The sequence below is a fragment of the Cladophialophora immunda genome (assembly GCF_000835495.1).
Source record: "Cladophialophora immunda strain CBS 83496 unplaced genomic scaffold supercont1.7, whole genome shotgun sequence".
In the NCBI taxonomy this organism is placed as follows: domain Eukaryota; kingdom Fungi; phylum Ascomycota; class Eurotiomycetes; order Chaetothyriales; family Herpotrichiellaceae; genus Cladophialophora; species Cladophialophora immunda.
Window position 1 is genome coordinate 3,664,949 of NW_015622547.1, and position 18,919 is coordinate 3,683,867.

Here is an 18,919-nt window from a genome sequence, read left to right on the forward strand (position 1 = left end):
GCTACCGCTGCAGCCGCCACCGTTGAGCAAGCCATCCCGTGCCATCCATCCAGTACGAGCAACGACATCATCCGTGCAGCAAGTCTTGCAGCACATCTTGCAGCGCAATCAAACCCCCGGCACATCAGAGAGTTGCTAGAGTTCGTCACAGCACCGTGCAATATCACCAACAACTCGGACGGGATACACTGTGAGATTATTGCCATTCGGACTGGCACACCGTTCAGTTTAGGCCACCCCCTCTTCCCTCCTCACGCCGTCAGCGATGTCGAGGCGTCTCAAAATGAAAAAAAGGAGGATGTGAGAAACTCAAACTGCTTTTGCACATCTGCAGGGAATCAAGCAAGCAGCAAGGGTCGAAGAGATGGGCTGTCACTACTTCCCCCCCTGTTGGGTCGAGATAAGGTGTGTCTGCGTCTCTCTCCCCCCCTCCGTCTTACTCCCATGTTATCTAGTGAGTTGGTACGAGTATATCTCCCTTTGCCTCCCTACCTAGTAGTAGGTCGAACCCCCACTCGAACATACCGCCGTCATCCATGCCTCTATCTCTTTCCTCTCTCGCGCCGCCACTTGCCATGCGAGACCGTTCCCGCTCCACACCCATTCACGCGACCTGAACGTTCCCAATTTGAGCCAAATAAGACGCCAGGATTCCCCATCCTTCGATCTATCCCGTCCTCTTCCCCGGTTTCATCTCCTGTAGAGTAAGCATCGCAGCTGCTTTTTGTTCCTGACATCCCTTTTGGTTGCTGCTAATCATGACTACTGCCCACTTTCCACGTGTTTGCTCCAAAACCCCTGCTCTCCTGGCCGGATGCTCTCCGATAAGACTATGGCTCACTTGCTAGCCACCGACTCAAAACCTCGCGTTGACCATCTTCCTATCGTCCTGCTCACGAGGGCGAATCATCTGAACCATGTCGTTGTGGACGGATGAGCGTGTGGACGAAACGGTCACCTCCGCATATGTCCATTCTCATCTGCGCGCAGATGAACAGGAATATCTTCAGCGGCCGTTGTATTTTGGAGGGGATCTGACCGACGATACCTACTTGGACTGGATCCTCACCAGAGCGAAACGCTTCTTCCTCATCCTGGTTGCCACTGGTGTGCCCGATCAAATCTTTGGCATCATCGATGACTCGTACGATGATGAAGATCTACCCATCATTGAGCAAGCCGTCCCCGACCTCCGACTGTCCTATGAACCGGACAGGTCCTTGGACCGACGTTTCTACAAGAACCAGTTCCGGTTTCTGACGCGCATTGTGGGGGAAGGAGAGCATATCCGTTATGCCGATGAAGAGACAGTCCCGGTCGTCCCTCTCAGTTTGAAATCCGTCGTTCTTTCGTTCAGCCACGAAGGCACCGACCGAGTTCGGTTACCGTCCGACAATCAAAGGGTTTTCATTCGCCGCCGTATCATCCTCGAGGCTCCGCTGACGGAGGAGGACATTCTGAATGAAATCGCCGCGAGCAGGAGACTATGTCACCAACATATCGTGTCAGTCTTTGGCTCCTATCTCCACCAAGGGGCGTTCAATGTCATCTCAGCGCCTGCGGCCGAATGGACTCTGAAGACGTTTCTCACCGATACTCCCAAAAGTTTTGGTGCTCTCCCAAAGCCTCGGCGACGACAAATTCTGATCAATTGGCCACACTGCCTTGCCAGCGCTTTAGCCTGGCTACACGAGAACGGCGAATTTCATGGGGGCATTCGCCCCTCCAATATCCAGGTTGACGACTCCTTCTGCATCTCTTTAGGCCTCCTGGACGGAGACGGGTTGCTTCGCCACAGGCCTCGCCACGACGACATCGAGGCCTATCAGTACGGCCCGCCAGAGCGATGGAAGCGAGCGGTAACAGTGCAAAGCACTGGCTCTGCCGCCCTCTCGCTTCCCTCTGGCGGAAGGTCTGGCCGGAAGGTGGGTGGTAACTCGAGGTTGAACTCTGATGGCAAGAATACCGCAAGAAGCAGGTCGGCATCGTCCGGAGCAACTTATACATTTCAACCTACTTCAAGAGGGGGGTATGCAAGGCTTCGCTTGAGCGCAGCGATGAATCTTGACGCGCCACCCCAGCCTGGTGGCCGTGTTAGGGACGTTGGGTCGCCGACCGACAACAGATCCGTATTAACCCAAGATAAGGCACGACCCGGCTTTGACCCGATCGTCCCGGGAAGGGCGCCATCCATTCTATCGTCTACTAGTTCCAATGGCAAGAATGCTCCCTCCCTCAACAACCCTATTTTTGTCGCGGCGCCGGAGGGCCGAAGTGCTGTCGTTCAGACTTGGCAGTCTGTGGAGCAGGACATGTTTGCGTCAGATGTTTTTTCACTCGGGGCTGTGATAATGGACGTCCTGAATCTTCTCTGCAAACGTAGCTATGGCTCATTTTCACGACATCGATCTTCCAAAAATCGGATGGCTGGCCGTGGTGGTGGTTTGGCGGACGCGAGCTTCCACGCCAACCTTGGTCAGGTCTTCTTATGGGCGCAGAGTCTCCAGAATGAAGCCGAAAAGAAGGCAAAAAAGAACGAAGGCCAGGTCTATCATGCCGTCGGCCCTGTCGTGCAGCTCATTCTTCAGTGTCTCGAGCGCGATCCCCTCGCACGGCTGACTAGCGGTCAGCTCGAGCACAAATTAGGCGACCTTATCCGTCGCTTTGCTGGTGTCGATAGACTCCACTGTGCAGCTCAACAGAAAACTGAGAGCAAGGAGACGAGTAGAAACATTCCAATTCGGGAGAGGAAAGTGCCGGAGCGAGGACCAGAGAGCCACAGTTCAGGAGACAACCTCCGTCAGGAATCTCGAAATGCACGCTCCATCACAAGAGACCAAAGACAGCAGCGAGAACAGAACATTCTTCTGGATGCTCCAATGGTTCACTCGCCTGTCAGCCACACACCTCCCAGCATAACCACGACACCGGGAGCAACGTCCGTCAGTTCGCTTTTATCCTTCAATTTCGACGGCGTCTCCGACACGGTTGTGGCTGATAGTCCGCGCTCCCGTGATCATTCCCTCCACCGAAATGGTCGTCGCGCGGAGGCAGCTGCCCCTCCGAATCTGATACCTTGGTCCAATGAGCTGGACACACCCAGGCAAAAGCACTGGAATAATTGGCACAACAATGACAGTCAGGTGGACCCCAGACTGTCGTTTGGTGAGTCGATCGAGACAGGTGCATTCACCTACTTGAACTATAGCACGAGCGCGTCGTCAGATGAAGGTGTGAAGTACTTTCCTCGACCACCTTCTGATCCACCAGCGAAACCACCCCCGAACCGAGAGTTGCCTCCAGTGCCATCCTTGCCGACAGGGTCTCGATCTTTGAAGCCAAAGCAACACGCAGCCGCTGTCAAGACATCCAGTCAGGATGTTGCCGTGCTCAATCATTTATCTTCTGCTGCTACCGGCGGGCGTCCACTGCGAGTTGACAGTCTTCCAAAGACATTGGACCATGATGATGACGGTTTCCACGACAAGATTCGACAGATGAGGCATCCACACCCAGCGAAAGCGTATAGTCGGTCAAGGCAAGACCAGTTCTCTGTGCGAAGAGGTGTATAACGACCACGTGCATGAAAAACATGGTTACGAAGGACTGTCCAGTGTGACCAGAGGTTGAATAGCCTCCGTTGGCATCTATCAACTCGGTCTCTTATGATTACTGTGGGCGTTGTTACGATTCCGTGACGCATATGCCACGAACCAAGCGCTGAACGATACCACCTCCTATTTGAGAGTCGATTGTGCACGAGTTAACGCAAGTTTTGACAATTTCGGGTTGGCCACATTGCAAAGTTGGCACCTCGTTATCTGTACTACCACCTCGCCGACCTGGAAAGTGCAATCATTTTTCCGTCGGTGCGCAGTTGCTTACAGCCATTTTCCATCAGCATGTTCTCGCTCATCTGGTCGGGCAGACTCCAGGTATTCGAAATACAAAAAGCATTTGCATTTCCTAAATCGGTCGACTTTTTCGCTTGCTCTTGAGGGTCAGATTCCCTTTCTGTATCGATATTCGTCAAATGCAGCATCTACCGTTTGGAAATAGGCACGAAGCCAGCCACAGACGCCGTGGCCCTTTGATGATGAACGAAGGATAATGTATTTACTCGTGCGAGATACTTGTATGTAGATGGCCTGTTGGCACGTGATAGAATATTGGTTTCCAAAGCGGCTGTTTGCGTCACCGTAGCAATTCCTACGGTGCACTATAGACTTCTCCTGTGCAAGCATGAAAGCGGAAGTGAGCGATGAGCCACTATCAGTCCACCATTCCCTTGTTCTATAACAGCTCGTGCCAGCTATCGACCCTCGGAGCACTGTCGACACTGGTAATTGGGTCCTGGCTGTGAGTGAGTGAGCTTCTTCTCATTTCGAGCATCTGCGCCCGCCTAACGATGTGAAATCTTGACCAAACGCTGCCCACCTATCCTCCTGGCCATCAGCATTCCATCGCCATGTCCGAGTCTGCGGTAGCCGAGACCTCATATTTCCACACTCTCACCGCGCGGCCCTACTTCTTTCCCCTGGAAACTCGCGACAAGCGACTCGCAGACGTGATCTCGCGCCTGACAAAGCTGCCCGCCGAAATCCGATGGGACGTCTTTGCACACGCTTTCCATGGCAATCGGGTTGCCGTAACCGCAAAGTCGGGCTGTTACTGCTTCTCCGATGCGACGGGCCCCTATCGTGCGGACCACCAGTGGCTGCTGAAGTCTGCGCCGCCGGGACAAGTGCGGCGTGAGGCACAGCGTGTCTTCATCCAGATCGCCATGTGGGAGCTTCATTGTCACCAAGCGCTGCACTCGTTCGTGAACAGGATGAAAGCCTTACACAGTTTGGACGACGTCCGCCACGTGCGGCTGAATGTCTTTGAACTCGAGTCAACATGGGAACTCAACCTGGACAAATTTCCCAATCTGCGGTCAGCGACGTTCGCACCCAACCCCAAGGGCTGGACTATCACTATTCCGCACCAAGCAGACTCCGAACAGCTCTCGGATGCGAATGTTATGTTGAATGTATGGCGTGTTCTGGAATCGAGGGATGGATACGGTCCAGTTAAAGAGGCGTTCAAGCAGAAGACGCGCCCCTATAGCATGTTCTTCGTCTTCCCGATACGGTTCCACTTACCCGAAACATCACAGGATGGATCTCCACGATGGCAGTTGAGCGTCTGGCGAGCCAATCTGGACACCGGAACTATCGAGCGGAACTGGCGGGAGGTTCACCTTGTTCAGGAAGCAACGCTGGATTAAGACGTGTGTTTCAGCGATTCTTTTTTTTGGAGTGGGCGAACGGGGAGTCATCAGATTTCGTGCTGAAGTGGCCCAAATCATCTGCGTGCTTTTGTTTGAGTAGAGTTTGCCCGGATCTAAAGCGTCAAGAACCATTACTATTACCTCTACCAGAGTGAGAACCCTCTCTCGCTAGCTAGTTACCATCTGCTGTCGCCTGCTGATTGGCTTACTGTGTTTGTGGCGTGTCCCGAGAGACCGTACTGTATACGCTCCCATTCACATATCATTTCTCAGTCTTGACCATCCCCTCCGATCCTCGCCAACTCGCCCATCGTATACTCCCAGGTCTTCTGCTCGGCGTCCATCCCACTCCTCAACCTCTTCAGCTCCTTGTCCCTGCCGCCCTCGACGACGCTCGAGTCCGCATTCACGAGGTACACGCCGCTGCCCAAGACGCCATCACTGCCCTGCTGGATCAAAGTGCCCTTTGCCCGCTCGGGGTCCTGGATGCGGCGGAAGCGCCCGTTCGTCGCGGCGAAGAGGACCCGCTCGCCCGCCTCCTCTGCCAAAGTGTAGCCCACCAGCCTGAAGATGGGCGTCAGCACCCAGTCCCACAGGAAGGGGAGCAGGGCGGCATTGCTCGAACCAGGGAATGCAAGGCCCGGGCTGATCTGGAGGAACACGATCTTGTCGTTGCCGGGCTGTCGGGCCACGTGCTCGAAGAACAGCGTCGTCACGGCATCCGCTGTCGCTTCCAGCGGCGGCAGCAGCAGCGGCAGTGTGCCCTCTCCCCCACCGACAACGACACAGGCTACGCGCGGCGACGCCGCCTTGCGTAGCAGCGGGAGCAGCGTGATCAGGATGCGCATGCGCGCGAGGTACCGGACGCAGGCGGCGCGGTCAAGGCTGTCCTCCGCGGGGGGAAAGTCCCGCGAGGCTCTCCTCCACCTCCCCAGGGACAGGAACGCATGCCCCGGCGAAGAGGGCGCCGTGATGATGAGCAGGTCCAGCCTGGGCGGAGCAGAGGCGACGATCGCCCGCGCGGCGTCCTGCGCGCACGACACCCGGCCCAAGTCCTCCGCAGTGATCGGGATGAGGGTCGCGGATTCATTGAGCCCCTGCGCGGCGGCGATGGTGGTGTCGACCCCGCCCGGCCCGCCACGCCCGACGACGTAGATGGTCGGCGACGACGTGTGGCGCAGCACCGCGTGCAGCGTCGCCTGCCCGATCCCCTCGGTGCATCCGACCAGCGCGCAGATGGGGCCGCTGCCGGGCGTGAGCAGGGAGGTGTTGTTGAGGAGCACGTCGGCGAGGGAGACCATCTTGGTGAGTGAGCAGGATCTGGGACGGGGACGGGGACGGTGGTGGCGGTGGTGGTGGGAGCGGTAACCACTCTGTTATAGAATCCTTAGGAAATCAAACCAGCGTTTGTCATCAATAAAGCTCCTCGACGACGGTTCCGGTGAGAATAGAGTCGTTGCACACCGTGAACAGACGACCATGCAACGTCTGTCCAAGCATCCATCTCCTCGTCGGTGGGAGGTTTTGAGGATCTTTGTGGGGGACACAGCCGGGCACGGACGTTGATGGAGCCAAGTGATTATCGATCCTCGAATATTACTGTAGGGAGACGCTGTCCATGCAAGGAATGGAATCAATGGATCTATCCGCACGAATAGATCTTCTCCGTCCTCGGTCCCGTCCGCTTAGCCTTCGTCTCCCTGCTCTACCTACGTAAACATTGCATATACATTATGCATTCACCCTTAGTGTGCATGTATACATTTTACACCCACATCCTTACCCACCATCACTCCGCCTCCTTTCAATTTGCAGAGTCTGATCCGCGATGGAGGCGTAGACGTTGAGTTAATACCACAACATCGAAAGCAAAGCTATATGCATGTGCGTATGTGGGTACGTATCATCAGCACGCTGTGTAGTGCCCCAGAAGATAGGTAGTTGGGCATTGACGAGTCTGCCTTCTGCTGATCTTACCCCGGAAACAGGTAGAAATATAGCAGGTGCAGCACCGAGGAAGTAACCCGTCGTGACTCAACTTCCACCACGATGGAGGTATAGAGAACAAAATAGAGGGGACGGGAGGGTTTAGCTGCTGTTGTAGCTTTGGGTGAAGCCTTCTGAGCGGCACTTCGTCCTTCTGGCGTGAAGTATTTCGTTCCCCGCGACGAAACCTTTGACGTTCTCCCCAGTCCATCATTCAGGATACCTTGACTGAGACAGCGGCTGCGTTGTCGATGCGGCCGAAAAACACCCCAGGGGTGTACGTTTCCACCTCTCCGCTGTAGCGAGCAAGCCCCGGCGCGCCAAAGCTCCATCGCACTTCAGTCGCGACCAAAATGGTGATGGATTGGTCGGTGGAGATCCGCTCGGATGGGAAAAAGAAACCATGCGTCGTGGTCACGCAGTCTGGACTGCCGGTGAAGCCCATGATTCGAAGGGCCGCATAGGCCGCTTCCTGGAGGGATTCCCCAGAGTCGACAGAACCAAGTTTGCTCGCGGCAAGCCATCCTTGGATGACCTTCTTTCCATCCTCGTCTACTGGCGAGACCTCAAGCGGCAGCATCAGGTCTAGATATAAGGACCCAGACGCCTCATGAGCAGGCTGGCCCTCGCCGTAACAATGCCAAGGTAAAATGGCCGGGAGATCTCCTGACACCGGACGCCAGCGTTTCGACAGCGTCGAGTCTCGCTTTGCGGTGGAATAGATGAACGAGTAATCACCCTTCCTCTCGCATAGGGACATAAACGCCTCGCAAGGGTCCAGAGTCGGGCAGGAGCTGGCGCGCGCAGTGCTGATGGCGCCGATCATGGCATAGAAGTGGTCTTCGCCTCGGCGTTGAGTGCGACGATCCATGTTCGACATGACTTGCAGGGCAGAGCGTTCCTGGTACCCGGCGAGCATGTGCTCTGCAATCAGGTCCTCAAATGCGTCGAGACGCGGGTATCGCTGCCTCTTGTCGGCTGCCGTGGGGACCGAGCCGTCGAGGCGAGTCAGGGTGTAGCCAAGGCAATTCAGGAAATGGCTGCCTGGGATGATGATCCCGCGGGGCTCCTCGCATGTGATGTAGAGAGCCCTGCTGTTCGCCGCTTCCTGATACGTCCACGCCCTCGAAACCCATTCCTCCCTCTCCAAAGCATCGAGATGGACAGGGTCGACGCGATCGGAAGTGCTCATCTGTTCGAGCACAGGGCGTGCGGCCGTGGACAGGACGACAATGACTTCCTCGGCCCGGGAATAAATAAAGCCCATGCTCTCCAAGGTGTGGATTCTCTCCGGCGTGTCGACGGGCACGCAGAATGCATCGATCCATATGCGAGCGCAGGACGGGCGGTGGCTCACAACGGCGTTCAATGCTGGTATCGTCCGGTCGGAAATGTCATAACCGGGATGAAAGGGACTGCCTTCTCTTCCCTCGCCCCATGCATAGGAGACACAAGTGAATCGTATGTGCTCGGCATCAGGTGCATCCAAGTTGTAGGCAGCCAGTTTCCAATGACGCCCTTCAATCTCGATGGAGCCTTGTCCGCACTCGGGATCCTGACTAAGAAGGTACAGCAACATGGAGAGGGATTCAGAGTCCGCTCATATCAAAGAGGACGAGGTTTTGAAGGGGAATCTTGATCAACACACAGATTTCAGCATTTCAGGAATCAGCCAACAGTCCTGAATAGTTGTAGATGAGAGCCTCACCGACCCTTCATCAGGGCACCTGGCTTAAAGTGTGGCGCAGTATGACAATCAGAAGCCACAGCCACAAGCCACAATCCGACTGACATCACGTGTTAGCACCTTACCACGTGAGAGAGGCTTCAACACAGACTGCGCCCGTGAGCGACTCGCTGACCTGGCGACCACACACCTGCACAGTAAGCATCAGATCGCTGGGGGAAATCCTGCCAACACAAATCGGTCAGTATACAAATGTAACTCCGTACCAAGCACACAGGCTTGACGCGTCACCCGCGATTTCCCACGAAGTTCAACCTGTCCCTCAGTGAGGAGCAACAATGAAGACGATCTGCCTCGGCGTGGAGGCCCCCTCATGGCGCCCTTCGCCGGCTAAGACGGCACGAGCCTCCGAAACGAGAATAGCACCAACGTCCCTGCAGACTCTTGCCGGCTGGTCGACTTCAAATTCTGCTCTTCGTGCCGAGAAGCGTTTGTCCTCTGTTGTCAATATGTTTTGTCTTAGGCTGAAGCATGTCAATCGACCTCGAGAAGCCTGCGACGCCTATTAGCCGCCTCGAAGAAGGTCCGGCTGAAAAACACATCGTCGAGGACCACGGCGACCGCGAATTAGTTGCGGCATATGACAGTCCGTTCAATCTTCCGAGATGGCGGAAATGGGTCATTACCACGCTTCTGGCGTTGATGACCACGGCCGTCACGTTTGCGAGCTCGGTGTGGTCGGCCACTATCACCGTAACGTCAAAGGAGTTCAACGTCAGTGAAACAGTGTCACTCCTGGGGGTGTCGCTTTATGTGTTGGGATTTGCTCTGGGTCCTATTGTTTGGGGTGCGTTGGCCCCTCTACATCCATTGAGAGTACCCTACCTATATGTTTTCGAGTGGTCGCGCTTCGTGCTGACGTGATGGTGTGGTCGTTGAAGGTCCCTTGTCGGAATTTAAAGGACGTCGGTTACCACTCTTTTCTGCCTTCTTCGTGTGGACACTCCTCCAAATACCGATCGGGGTGGTCAAGAATCTCCCTGCACTTCTTGTATGTCGCCTGTTAGCGGGCTGCTTCGGAGCATCGCCTCAGGTCCTGGTCGGCGCCACCTACGCTGATTTTTGGGAGCCAGCAGAACGTGGCGTCGCCACGGCCGTCTACTCGGTAGCTGTCTATGTCGGGCCTACTCTTGGCCCTATCTTTGGTGCCCTCATCACCGAGAGCAGCCTCGGTTGGCACTGGACAGGCTGGGTGTCCCTCATCCTTGGCGTTGTTGTTGGAATTCCAGCATTCCTCTTCGTCCCCGAGACATATGGCCCAACCCTCCAGGAAAGAGCAAACAAGAAACTCAACTTGGCTCAAGATTCGTCAGCATCGACCACACAAAAACTCAAGCAAAAGCCAGCATTTTCGGAATTCGTCCGCAAGTACATGTTCAAGCCTGCAATCATGTTCTGTGTCGAGCCAATGCTGATGGTCATGGCGTTGTATATCGCCATCGTCTATGGGATTCTCTATCTGACCTTCTTCGCATTTCCGTACAGCTTCGTTCAAGGCCGAGGTTGGGATCCCCGTACCGGGACACTCCCGTTTCTGAGCATCCTAACAAGTGTGATCGTATCTTCGTACGGGGTTGCGGTGTATTCGAAACGATATTACCGTCCCAGGCTACGGGCTCGAGGCTCGGTCTTGCCCGAGGACCGCTTACCATTGGTCATGCTCGGTAGCCTCATTCTGCCAATCGGCCTCTTCTTCTTTGCCTGGACTTCATCACGCAACATCTCCCCAGTCCCGCAAATCATCGCTGGGTTCTTCATCGGGAGTGGCATCATGCTCATTTTCACCAACGCCGTGGCGTTTCTGGTGGACATCTACCTTCAGTCCGCTGCCAGTGCGATGGCGGCAAGCACAATCGTAAGGAGTTTGGTGGCGGCCGGGTTTCCGTTGGCGGCATCACGCATGTACAGATCTTTGGGCACAGCATGGGCTACGAGCGTTCTCGGCTTTCTGTGCGTGTTGGCCATCCCCGCTCCGTTTCTCTTCTACAGATATGGGCGGAAGCTGCGCCAGATGTCGCGGTTTGCTCCAACGCCAGAGTAGCTTGCCCTGCGTGACACAATGCATGCAGACAGACGATGATTACACCGCACCCCTCCCAGAGGTGACGGTTTCAACAGCTTCCAGCCGCTTTCCACGCCAAAGTTTGGTTCTTCCAATGACGAGACCGGCGCACGCCCTAATACCAGCTAAACTACTTTTGTCGGGATAGATGAGGTACGCCGCAGAAATGACTGCTAGGACATCATCCCGAAAGCAACTTGGCGCGGAAGATAAGCTTTGGGCAACAAATTGTCCCATTCACGGGTCGCTGGAAGGTATATTGTTTCTTCGGAAGCCTAGAATGGTTTTGCTTCCGAGTATATATACCTCTTCCTCCACCTGTGTCCGGGTTTACCTCCATCTACGCCGATGGACCTGATTCTTGTCAGGCATGCCCGATATATCAGAGAGCATCCGAGACGCATGCGTATATCCCCCAAGTTGGGCGCTACCCTATGGCGATTCAATTGAATCACATTCGTCTTTCTGTCGCCGGCTTACACACACCCTTTCCGTGGCGTTCCTTCAGCAGATAGGTACTTTAACTTTCGAGAAGCGGAAGGAGACTCCAGATATCACTCAAGAAGCTGTCTGGATCCATTCAGTGGCGCTGTGTACCCTTGGAGAAATAGAAAATTAGCTGGTAGCCAAGAGGTAGGGCGGATTCAAGGAGTCGTGCCATCATCAAACTCGGACTCGAATCGTTCGACATGCGTATATCCCAATCAATCCGGCATCTACTATAGACACAGGCTCCTATGAAACACCACTCATTGGAAATCCAGCTCTCAGAATCCCGCTGTCTTTGTGGCGCAGGCGGGATGAGCTGAACGCGGGGTGTTGCGGGGTGTTGGCAGGTCAAGACGCCTCTTTCTTGTTGCGGTGAAGCGATGTTTGCTGCCCAATCTGCTGTTTGTTTTACATTCCTACTGCACAGCCAAGATTCCTCGGAGCGAACCGAGTCGACAGCCGACGCTGCTTAACGCAAACAAGATCAAACGCTGCGATGCCCATGCCCGTCAGCGACGAATCGGGCCTTGTGGAGACAGCTGTGTAGCCGGAGAGGGGCAGAGCTGCAGACAACTGCCAGACGAACTCGGTCAAGTTGTGTCCCCAACCGCTCTCAGGGCCTCTCGATCGAGCGATTTAGCCTTTGGAGGAGTGGTAGAGTCGCCATTCGTGTGACATGCTGCTGAAGGCTTCCCGCCCAAGGGATCTTCTACTCCACCGAGCTGAAAAATGCTTCAGCTAGCAATGTTTGCCCAACTTCCCATAGGGCAATGTTGACATCAAATCGCTGCACCGACAGGAAGCCGTCATTCGGCTGTGCCGCTACTGGATGCTGTTTTTCGTGAGGACATCCAGAACGTCGTCGTTACACCAAGATCATCAATCATCACCAAGTCCGGTCAGTCTAGACAGGTCTGTGACATGTGTTCTTCCCCTCGATTGGCCTTGCGGCACGTCCACCCTTAGCTGCAAGCACAGAACATGACGCGACGTCTGAGTCGCTTCTGGCATCTGCCCGAGCGTATTTATCCAGCACATCCCCCCGCTACCGCCTCTGCGTACGCAGGTCTGTCTTCTAGTTGCCTAATTCCTGGCCAGCAGGTTGGAAGCAACGCAGGAAGCTTAGGTGCCCCTACGCGAATTCTGTCAACATGGAACAATTGCACAAATTACAGGCAACCATTTTTCAAAATGCTCCCACCGCTCCAGATGGGCGGACGGATGCCGAAGCTGCAGCCACGCCCTCGGTCAACCAGACGTCGCTACTCCACGATTTAACCCATCTAGGTCGGGAGAACGCCGCGACAATGGTCCAGGCCTTCAACACAATGGTGTCGGGACAGCCTCTGAACGATAAAGAGCTGTTGCTCGAACATGGGGTGCACATGCTTCAGTCTCTCCCTCCCAACAGCGGGCTGGGCGCAAATGCCGCTGGTCGGTTCATCAAGATGCTATGGGACGACTTACCCCACCCACCGGGAACCGTAGCTGGCCCTACGACGAGATACAGGAGGCACGATGGAGGCAACAATAACCTCTGGGACCCGGAGCTAGGAAAGGCAGGGTCAGCCTACAGCCGAAGTGTGCCGCCGATGAAACCAAAAGGGCCCAACTTGCCAGACGTGGAACTCGTCTTCGAACATCTGCTCCGGCGGAAAGAAGGCGAGTTCCGCAAGCACCCATCCGGGCTGAACAGACTGTTCTTCTCCTTCGCCACGGTCGTCATCCACGAGTGCTTCCAAACTTCAAGGGACAAGAATTGGGTCAACGAGACGTCCAGCTATGTCGACCTCAGCACACTCTACGGAAACACGGACAAAGAACAAAAACGGGTGCGGACGTACAAGAATGGATTGATCTATCCAGATTCGATCGCTTCCGAGAGGATCATGCTGATGCCACCGGGCGTCATTGCTGTTCTGATGATGTTCTCCAGGAACCACAACCACATCGCCCAGACGCTCTTGTCCATCAATGAGCAAGGAAGCTATGGTCAATGGGACAAACTGACAGAAGCTCAACAAAAAGAGTGAGTCCACCCTACGGAGATATCAAAGTTGGTGAGCTCGCACATCTGACCAAACACGACCACAGGCAAGACGAAGACATTTTCCAGCTTAGCAGAAACATCAACGTCGGCTTCTTCGCCTCTGTGGTACTGAGAGACTACGTCGCCGCCATCCTGAACACTCCCCGTGCCAATTCTGAATGGTCTCTCAATTTGGGAGAAGAGATCAAGTCTGGACAGGGAGGACGTGTGGAGAGAGGGTTAGGTAATGCCGTCTCGGTGGAGTTTGCGGTTCTCTACCACTGGCACGCGGCACTCAGCGCAGCCGACGCCAAGTGGATGGAAGATGTCATTAGTTGGAATCTTCCACACATCAAGTCCGTTGACGAAATGACGCCCCAGCTCTTCTGGCAGATGACAGGAAAAATCACCAAAGACCTATTGTCTAAGCCTGCTAGCGAATGGACATTTGGAGATCTAAAGCGCGGTCCGGATGGAAGCTTCGACGACGCCGACCTTGGCCGCCTCATCAAGGACTGCATCGAAGAGCCCGCCCACGCATTCGGTGCTAATGGGACACCGGCAAGTCTGAAGGTGGTGGATCTCATGGGCCAGCTTCAGGCCCGAGAGATCTTCAACACCTGCACGTTAAATGAGTGAGTCGGAACATATCACTATCGAGATTCTGCGTGAGATGACCACTGCAAATATGCTGACAACCATTTACTAGATTCCGGAAGTACCTCAACTTGACGGCGTATAAGAGCTTCTCGGAATGGAACGATGACCCTGTAGTTTCTCGAGCTGCCGAGCTCTTGTACGGCCACATCGACAACCTCGAACTATATCCAGGTCTGCAGGCAGAGTGTACCAAGCCGCCGATGCCAGGTAGTGGTGTCTGTCCGGGTCAAACCACTGGACGCGGCATCCTGGATGACGCCGTAGCCCTGGTGCGAGGCGACCGTTTCCTCACCTACGACTTCAACTCCAATACCCTGACCAACTGGGGCGTATCTAAACTTGCAGACCTCCCAGGAGGCGCATACGGAGGCATTCTCGCCAAGCTCATCTTCAACGGCCTTCCAGGCGAGTTCACCGGCACGTCGACATATGCTTTGATGCCGTTCTATACCCCCGAGGCCATCAAAGGGATCCTCGAAGGCAACAAAGTGCTGGCCAAGTATGACCTGAAGAGACCTCCACCAAATGTGATGAGGCTCGTAGGGATTCACACTCAAGAGGGTGTCAAGAAGGCCTTTGAAGATCGCGAAACGTTCCACGTCATGTATCAAGCCGCCATCCGCAACTGCACCGACGGGCACGAATTCATGATCGGCTGGGACGATCAGACGCGCCACGACCCACGTTCTGTCATCCTGCACAAGGTCTTCTTTGAAGAGAACTTTGAGCAGAATCTTACGCAGTACTTCCGAGAAACCGTCAGGAGCCTGATTCACAAGAGCACTCTCAAGTACCCCGACAACCGAAGGTCGATCGACATTGTCAGAGATGTGTGCAACGTCACGCCCATCATGTGGCTCGCGCGCCGCTTCGCCATTCCGATCAAGGACGCCGTCCACCCGCGCGGCCTGGTCACGATTCCAGAACTGTTCGACATCTACCTGGTCCTGTTCATGTACCAGAGCTTCAACATCCTGCCGGTCAACGAGTGGAAGTTGCGCGAGACGGCCGAGACGGTGGCGCCGATCCTGAGACAGATTTTTACGGCTCATCTCCGCACTCAGCGTGGTCTCACGGAGTACATCGTGGACTGGCTCGCCAAGGGTTCCGCGTACGAGGTCGGCCCCGACGCGGACCGGTTCTACCACGCCATGAACAAGACGGGATTGGATATTGGTGACATGGTAGGTGATTGTATCGGCATGGGCGCCCCTGTCGCGGGCAATATCACCCAACAAGCGTCCCTCCTCATCAATCTGTACCTCAGCGAGGGATACGAGCAGTACAAGGCGCGGATCGTGGAGCTTGCGCAGAAGGACGACGATGCCTCAGACAAGGAGCTTTTGGGGTTCGTGTTCGAAGGCATGCGCCACGCCGGTGTCGTGCCGGGCCTCCCTCGCGTGGCTTCCAAGGACGTCACCTTCGAAGACGGCGCGCGGGGCCCAGTCGACATCAAGGCCGGCCAGTACTTGCTCATCGCCACGTCCTCGGCCGCCATGGACCCGGCCGCTTTCCCCAACCCTGAGAAGATCGACCCGCATCGCCCCATGTCGTCGTATACGCTCCTGGGCCACGGGATGCACTACTGCTTCGGCGCCCGGCTGATTGGACCCGCGCTCGTCGCCACGCTCAAGGAGGTCTTCCGCCTGAAGAACCTGCGTCGCGCCGAGGGCAAGTTGGGCCGCTTCAGCGTCATCGAGCAGGACATTGCGGGCGTCAAGGCCAAGATCTATCTCGACGCGAATGCCAAGGAGTCGCCCATCCCGACGACCTTGCACGTCCTGTACGACGAGGAGTAATTTCAGCAATTCCCCCCCGAATGCTGGAAAGCGTGTTCTCGCCCTAAATTTGATGGGTATTGGGCGTCGTTCTGGGGTTTGGGTCTACGAGGGTGTGCTCCTAGCACGTCGAGGACGTTAATGGACTAAGGTGGACGAAGCTCATGAAGTAATGACCATGTAAGGGCAGCATTGGCAATCATCAATTGAAATAAGTGCAAAGATATCACGAGCATTCTTTCATGTTTCTTCCCTTTGCCTCCAGGCGAGGCACACTCGATATCTGACTCACCTAGCACACAGATAGCTCTTCGCATTTCACAGCATAAATGCCCCCCCCCCAACCCAAGCTTTGATCCCCGCCTCCCCCCTGGTCAGAACTAGTAAAATGCACTCCGGCGTGTGCGCTGTAGAGCGCAGGACACTTTGTCCGGGGGTCTCTCAATGGATGAGAGGGCCTGGGGGGGGGGGGGGGGCCGCGAAACGCTCTGCTGACCCAGGCACCACGCGAATCCGCCATGATCGTCGACCTCGGGGTTTGTGTTCGTGTTCGTGGGATTGTCCGCAGTCATATCTCTCTACCCTGTTGCGTGTGAACGGGAATGAATAAGACCTTCAGAACCCTGACGTTTTATGAACTCGGATTCCAGGAGGGCGCTGATTTAAGTGTCGGGATCCCCCCGGGGGGCCCGGGGGGGGGGGGGGTTACTCTCCGTACTTTCCTGCTCTCAGGATTTCTCGTCCGCCAAAGTGAATGAGATTCCCGCACACCGGAGCCCTACTGATCCTCGTGAAGGTTGGGGGAACAGAATTGCCTGATTTGCCATCTGACGACTTTGGTTGGCCCTCTTGTCAAGTTTCGTCATCAGGACCCATCTGCCCAAAATGCGTTGCCCATCTCCGAGAACGCCGCCGAAGAAAAGTCCATCGCGTCGTCGGCGCGGAGGAGCTGGCCCTCAGTTCCTTTCTGCGAGGAATCCACTTTGAATCCGCGTACCTCCATGGCAGCCTTGCGTCCCGGGTCACCTGTCTTCATTCGAGGCATGAAGCTAGCGATCCTGATCTCCCGGTCAGGCCAGATTGAGCGCGCCTCGCGATAGGCGTGGTATATTGGGTCATTGGTGGCTGAGGTGACTTGGTCTGCTGAAGGGTAGGCCGAAGCGGGTGAAAACTCCCAGTCCAGCTCCTGTTCCTGTCGCCAGCGTGACAAAATATCCTGGTATTCGATCAAATTCCAGGGCCAGAAAGCTCGCCCATACACTGATGAACCTGTCGCAATCATAGCCTCTCGGATTCTGCTCTGCTCAGAAAGCCTTTTTGAATCGGAACCATGGTATGTGCGCAATAACACTTGGTCTTGTCTGTTCTTCAGATTTGCGACAACGAAGCTAACATAGATATGTCTATGTAAGATAGGCAAAACTTTAGCCGAACAGAAGAGGAAACTTACGTGTATTCATCCCTAGTGGTGGGGAGGGATTCATCTTCCGAAGCCAGCATTGGTTGCCAGATAGTTTCTGTGAATCCCTCATCGTTTGTTATTAGCTCAAATACCAATGGCCACCAGGGAGACAATCTGGGACAGTCATCCAAAGTGAAACCAAGTCGTCCGAGAAATAGGGCATTGAGACTTCACAAAAACAGAAATCAGTAAAGATTATCCAAGGAATCCGCATGCCCGGGGTTGACTCACCCCCCAACACCAACGCCGCCGATAAGGTCAAATGCATCACATGGTTTCAGGCCCGGGGTTGTCGCATTCATGAGGTTCTCCATAAAGTTGACCAGCGCAATCGGATCACAATCCGGTCCGTCTGTCAAGTTCAGTAGGTGCAAGAGCCGGCGAACCCAAGAACGCACCACCGAGTGAGAGAACTCTGACTGGCTTTGAGCTTTCAGACGATCCGCCTAGACTCCACGGCTGAGACTCAACAGTGAGATGCCCAACTATCCAAGAATGGCTTCAATGGATCACAACGTACTTTTGCGTCTGGCTCAAACTTCCGCGCGTACCGCTCCTTGCCGTTGCACCGAACAAGGCGTTCTTGCGACTCGTCGAACCATCCGTCGAGCCTTGGTATAACTTCGTCGGTGATGCTGCAGATGGAGACAGCGTTGGCCTCACCGGCGTCGGTCTCGTCCAAGATTTCAGCCGGTTTCAGTTCAGGAGTGTCCACGAGGCCTGCAATCTGTTTCAATACCAGCAAGTCATCTTCGCCGGCTACCATCACAGGAATCTCGCATGGCGGTATGAGCTGCTCTCCCTTTTTGAATTTTCTCACGAGCAGATTCCCATGATGTCGCTGCCTCGGGATCGCGCCAGTAGCTGTATGGCTCCTCGGAGGCCATGATATCTCGCAAGTCAGGTAAAAGCACCCTGCCTAATGTCGATTTCGCGGGCTCCAGACTCAATCAGCTATATGCCGCTTCTCGACACCCCGACGCGACGAATGAGCCGATATTCACCTGGATCGATTCATTCCCAACAGAAGGCCAGCTGGCACCGCAAATGTCGCCGACTCGATACGCCAGCTGGAATTTCCAAAGTGGTCTCGGGTGCGGCTCCATCGAGTTTCGCCGTCTACCCCAAGTGCGTGCAGCCGAAGAGGCGGGATACTGGATTTGTATGGCGGTATGCTTTTTGTATCATTCAATCACATGGAACGACTCAATCGACGATTTTCTCGCCCGCAAGGGTACAAGTGATGACTTTTAGCTTGCCGTCCACCGTGCGAATGGCAATCTAAGACTGGGGAAAATAGACCGGCAGGCTTGTCGACTTGAACGGCCACTATAAGGTGCCCATGAGAAGAAGAGAACCAGGCGTGAGAGTTTTCATAGCCGGCCTATTTGGCGGAAGAGGCTTATCTCCTGTTCCGTGGATTTGGCACTTTTT

The 18,919-nt window shown here is 55.1% G+C and overlaps 7 protein-coding genes across 7 annotated transcripts; 4 read left to right on the plus strand and 3 right to left on the minus strand.

Moving 5' to 3' along the window:
• The first annotated feature begins 398 nt into the window (after window positions 1-398).
• PV07_11962 (uncharacterized protein) lies at window positions 399-4,143 on the plus strand. Its single transcript, XM_016399443.1, has one exon. The coding sequence runs from the start codon at window positions 918-920 to the stop codon at window positions 3,570-3,572; it is 2,655 nt and encodes an 884-aa protein (XP_016244005.1). The 5' UTR covers window positions 399-917; the 3' UTR covers window positions 3,573-4,143.
• Window positions 4,144-4,299: 156 nt separating this feature from the next.
• PV07_11963 (uncharacterized protein) lies at window positions 4,300-5,423 on the plus strand. Its single transcript, XM_016399444.1, has one exon. It carries the CDS (start codon window positions 4,469-4,471, stop codon window positions 5,267-5,269), a length of 801 nt encoding a protein of 266 aa, XP_016244006.1. The 5' UTR covers window positions 4,300-4,468; the 3' UTR covers window positions 5,270-5,423.
• A 32-nt stretch (window positions 5,424-5,455) lies between these two features.
• On the minus strand, window positions 5,456-6,819 carry PV07_11964 (uncharacterized protein). The gene has a single exon (XM_016399445.1). It carries the CDS (start codon window positions 6,571-6,573, stop codon window positions 5,542-5,544), a length of 1,032 nt encoding a protein of 343 aa, XP_016244007.1. The 5' UTR covers window positions 6,574-6,819; the 3' UTR covers window positions 5,456-5,541.
• Window positions 6,820-6,860: 41 nt separating this feature from the next.
• On the minus strand, window positions 6,861-9,031 carry PV07_11965 (uncharacterized protein). Its single transcript, XM_016399446.1, has 2 exons — window positions 8,967-9,031; window positions 6,861-8,892 (listed from the first exon to the last, which is right to left on the minus strand). Exon 2 carries the CDS (start codon window positions 8,835-8,837, stop codon window positions 7,473-7,475), a length of 1,365 nt encoding a protein of 454 aa, XP_016244008.1. The 5' UTR covers window positions 8,838-8,892; window positions 8,967-9,031; the 3' UTR covers window positions 6,861-7,472.
• A 398-nt stretch (window positions 9,032-9,429) lies between these two features.
• Window positions 9,430-11,834, plus strand: PV07_11966 (uncharacterized protein). The gene is made up of 2 exons (XM_016399447.1): window positions 9,430-9,792; window positions 9,887-11,834. The coding sequence occupies exons 1-2, from the start codon at window positions 9,477-9,479 to the stop codon at window positions 11,044-11,046; spliced, it is 1,476 nt and encodes a 491-aa protein (XP_016244009.1). The 5' UTR covers window positions 9,430-9,476; the 3' UTR covers window positions 11,047-11,834.
• A 599-nt stretch (window positions 11,835-12,433) lies between these two features.
• On the plus strand, window positions 12,434-16,249 carry PV07_11967 (uncharacterized protein). Its single transcript, XM_016399448.1, has 3 exons — window positions 12,434-13,585; window positions 13,651-14,220; window positions 14,295-16,249. The coding sequence occupies exons 1-3, from the start codon at window positions 12,708-12,710 to the stop codon at window positions 16,042-16,044; spliced, it is 3,198 nt and encodes a 1,065-aa protein (XP_016244010.1). The 5' UTR covers window positions 12,434-12,707; the 3' UTR covers window positions 16,045-16,249.
• A 639-nt stretch (window positions 16,250-16,888) lies between these two features.
• Window positions 16,889-18,251, minus strand: PV07_11968 (uncharacterized protein; the record flags this gene model as incomplete). Its single annotated transcript, XM_016399449.1, has 5 exons — window positions 16,889-17,411; window positions 17,474-17,653; window positions 17,717-17,837; window positions 17,884-17,944; window positions 18,006-18,251. The coding sequence occupies 5 exons, from the start codon at window positions 18,249-18,251 to the stop codon at window positions 16,889-16,891; spliced, it is 1,131 nt and encodes a 376-aa protein (XP_016244011.1).
• Between the last annotated feature and the right edge of the window lie 668 nt (window positions 18,252-18,919).

Excerpts from the sequence above, each read along its gene's own strand:
- PV07_11962 (XM_016399443.1), top strand. The coding sequence starts at position 918 with ATGTCGTTGTGGACGGATGAGCGTGTGGACGAAACGGTCACCTCCGCA.
- PV07_11963 (XM_016399444.1), top strand. The coding sequence starts at position 4,469 with ATGTCCGAGTCTGCGGTAGCCGAGACCTCATATTTCCACACTCTCACC.
- PV07_11964 (XM_016399445.1), bottom strand. The coding sequence starts at position 6,573 with ATGGTCTCCCTCGCCGACGTGCTCCTCAACAACACCTCCCTGCTCACG.
- PV07_11965 (XM_016399446.1), bottom strand. The coding sequence starts at position 8,837 with ATGTTGCTGTACCTTCTTAGTCAGGATCCCGAGTGCGGACAAGGCTCC.
- PV07_11966 (XM_016399447.1), top strand. The coding sequence starts at position 9,477 with ATGTCAATCGACCTCGAGAAGCCTGCGACGCCTATTAGCCGCCTCGAA. Across the intron at positions 9,793-9,886 it reads TCTGGGTCCTATTGTTTGGG|GTCCCTTGTCGGAATTTAAA; the intron begins GTGCGTTGGCCC and ends TGGTCGTTGAAG.
- PV07_11967 (XM_016399448.1), top strand. The coding sequence starts at position 12,708 with ATGGAACAATTGCACAAATTACAGGCAACCATTTTTCAAAATGCTCCC. Across the intron at positions 13,586-13,650 it reads ACAGAAGCTCAACAAAAAGA|GCAAGACGAAGACATTTTCC; the intron begins GTGAGTCCACCC and ends ACACGACCACAG. Across the intron at positions 14,221-14,294 it reads AACACCTGCACGTTAAATGA|ATTCCGGAAGTACCTCAACT; the intron begins GTGAGTCGGAAC and ends ACCATTTACTAG.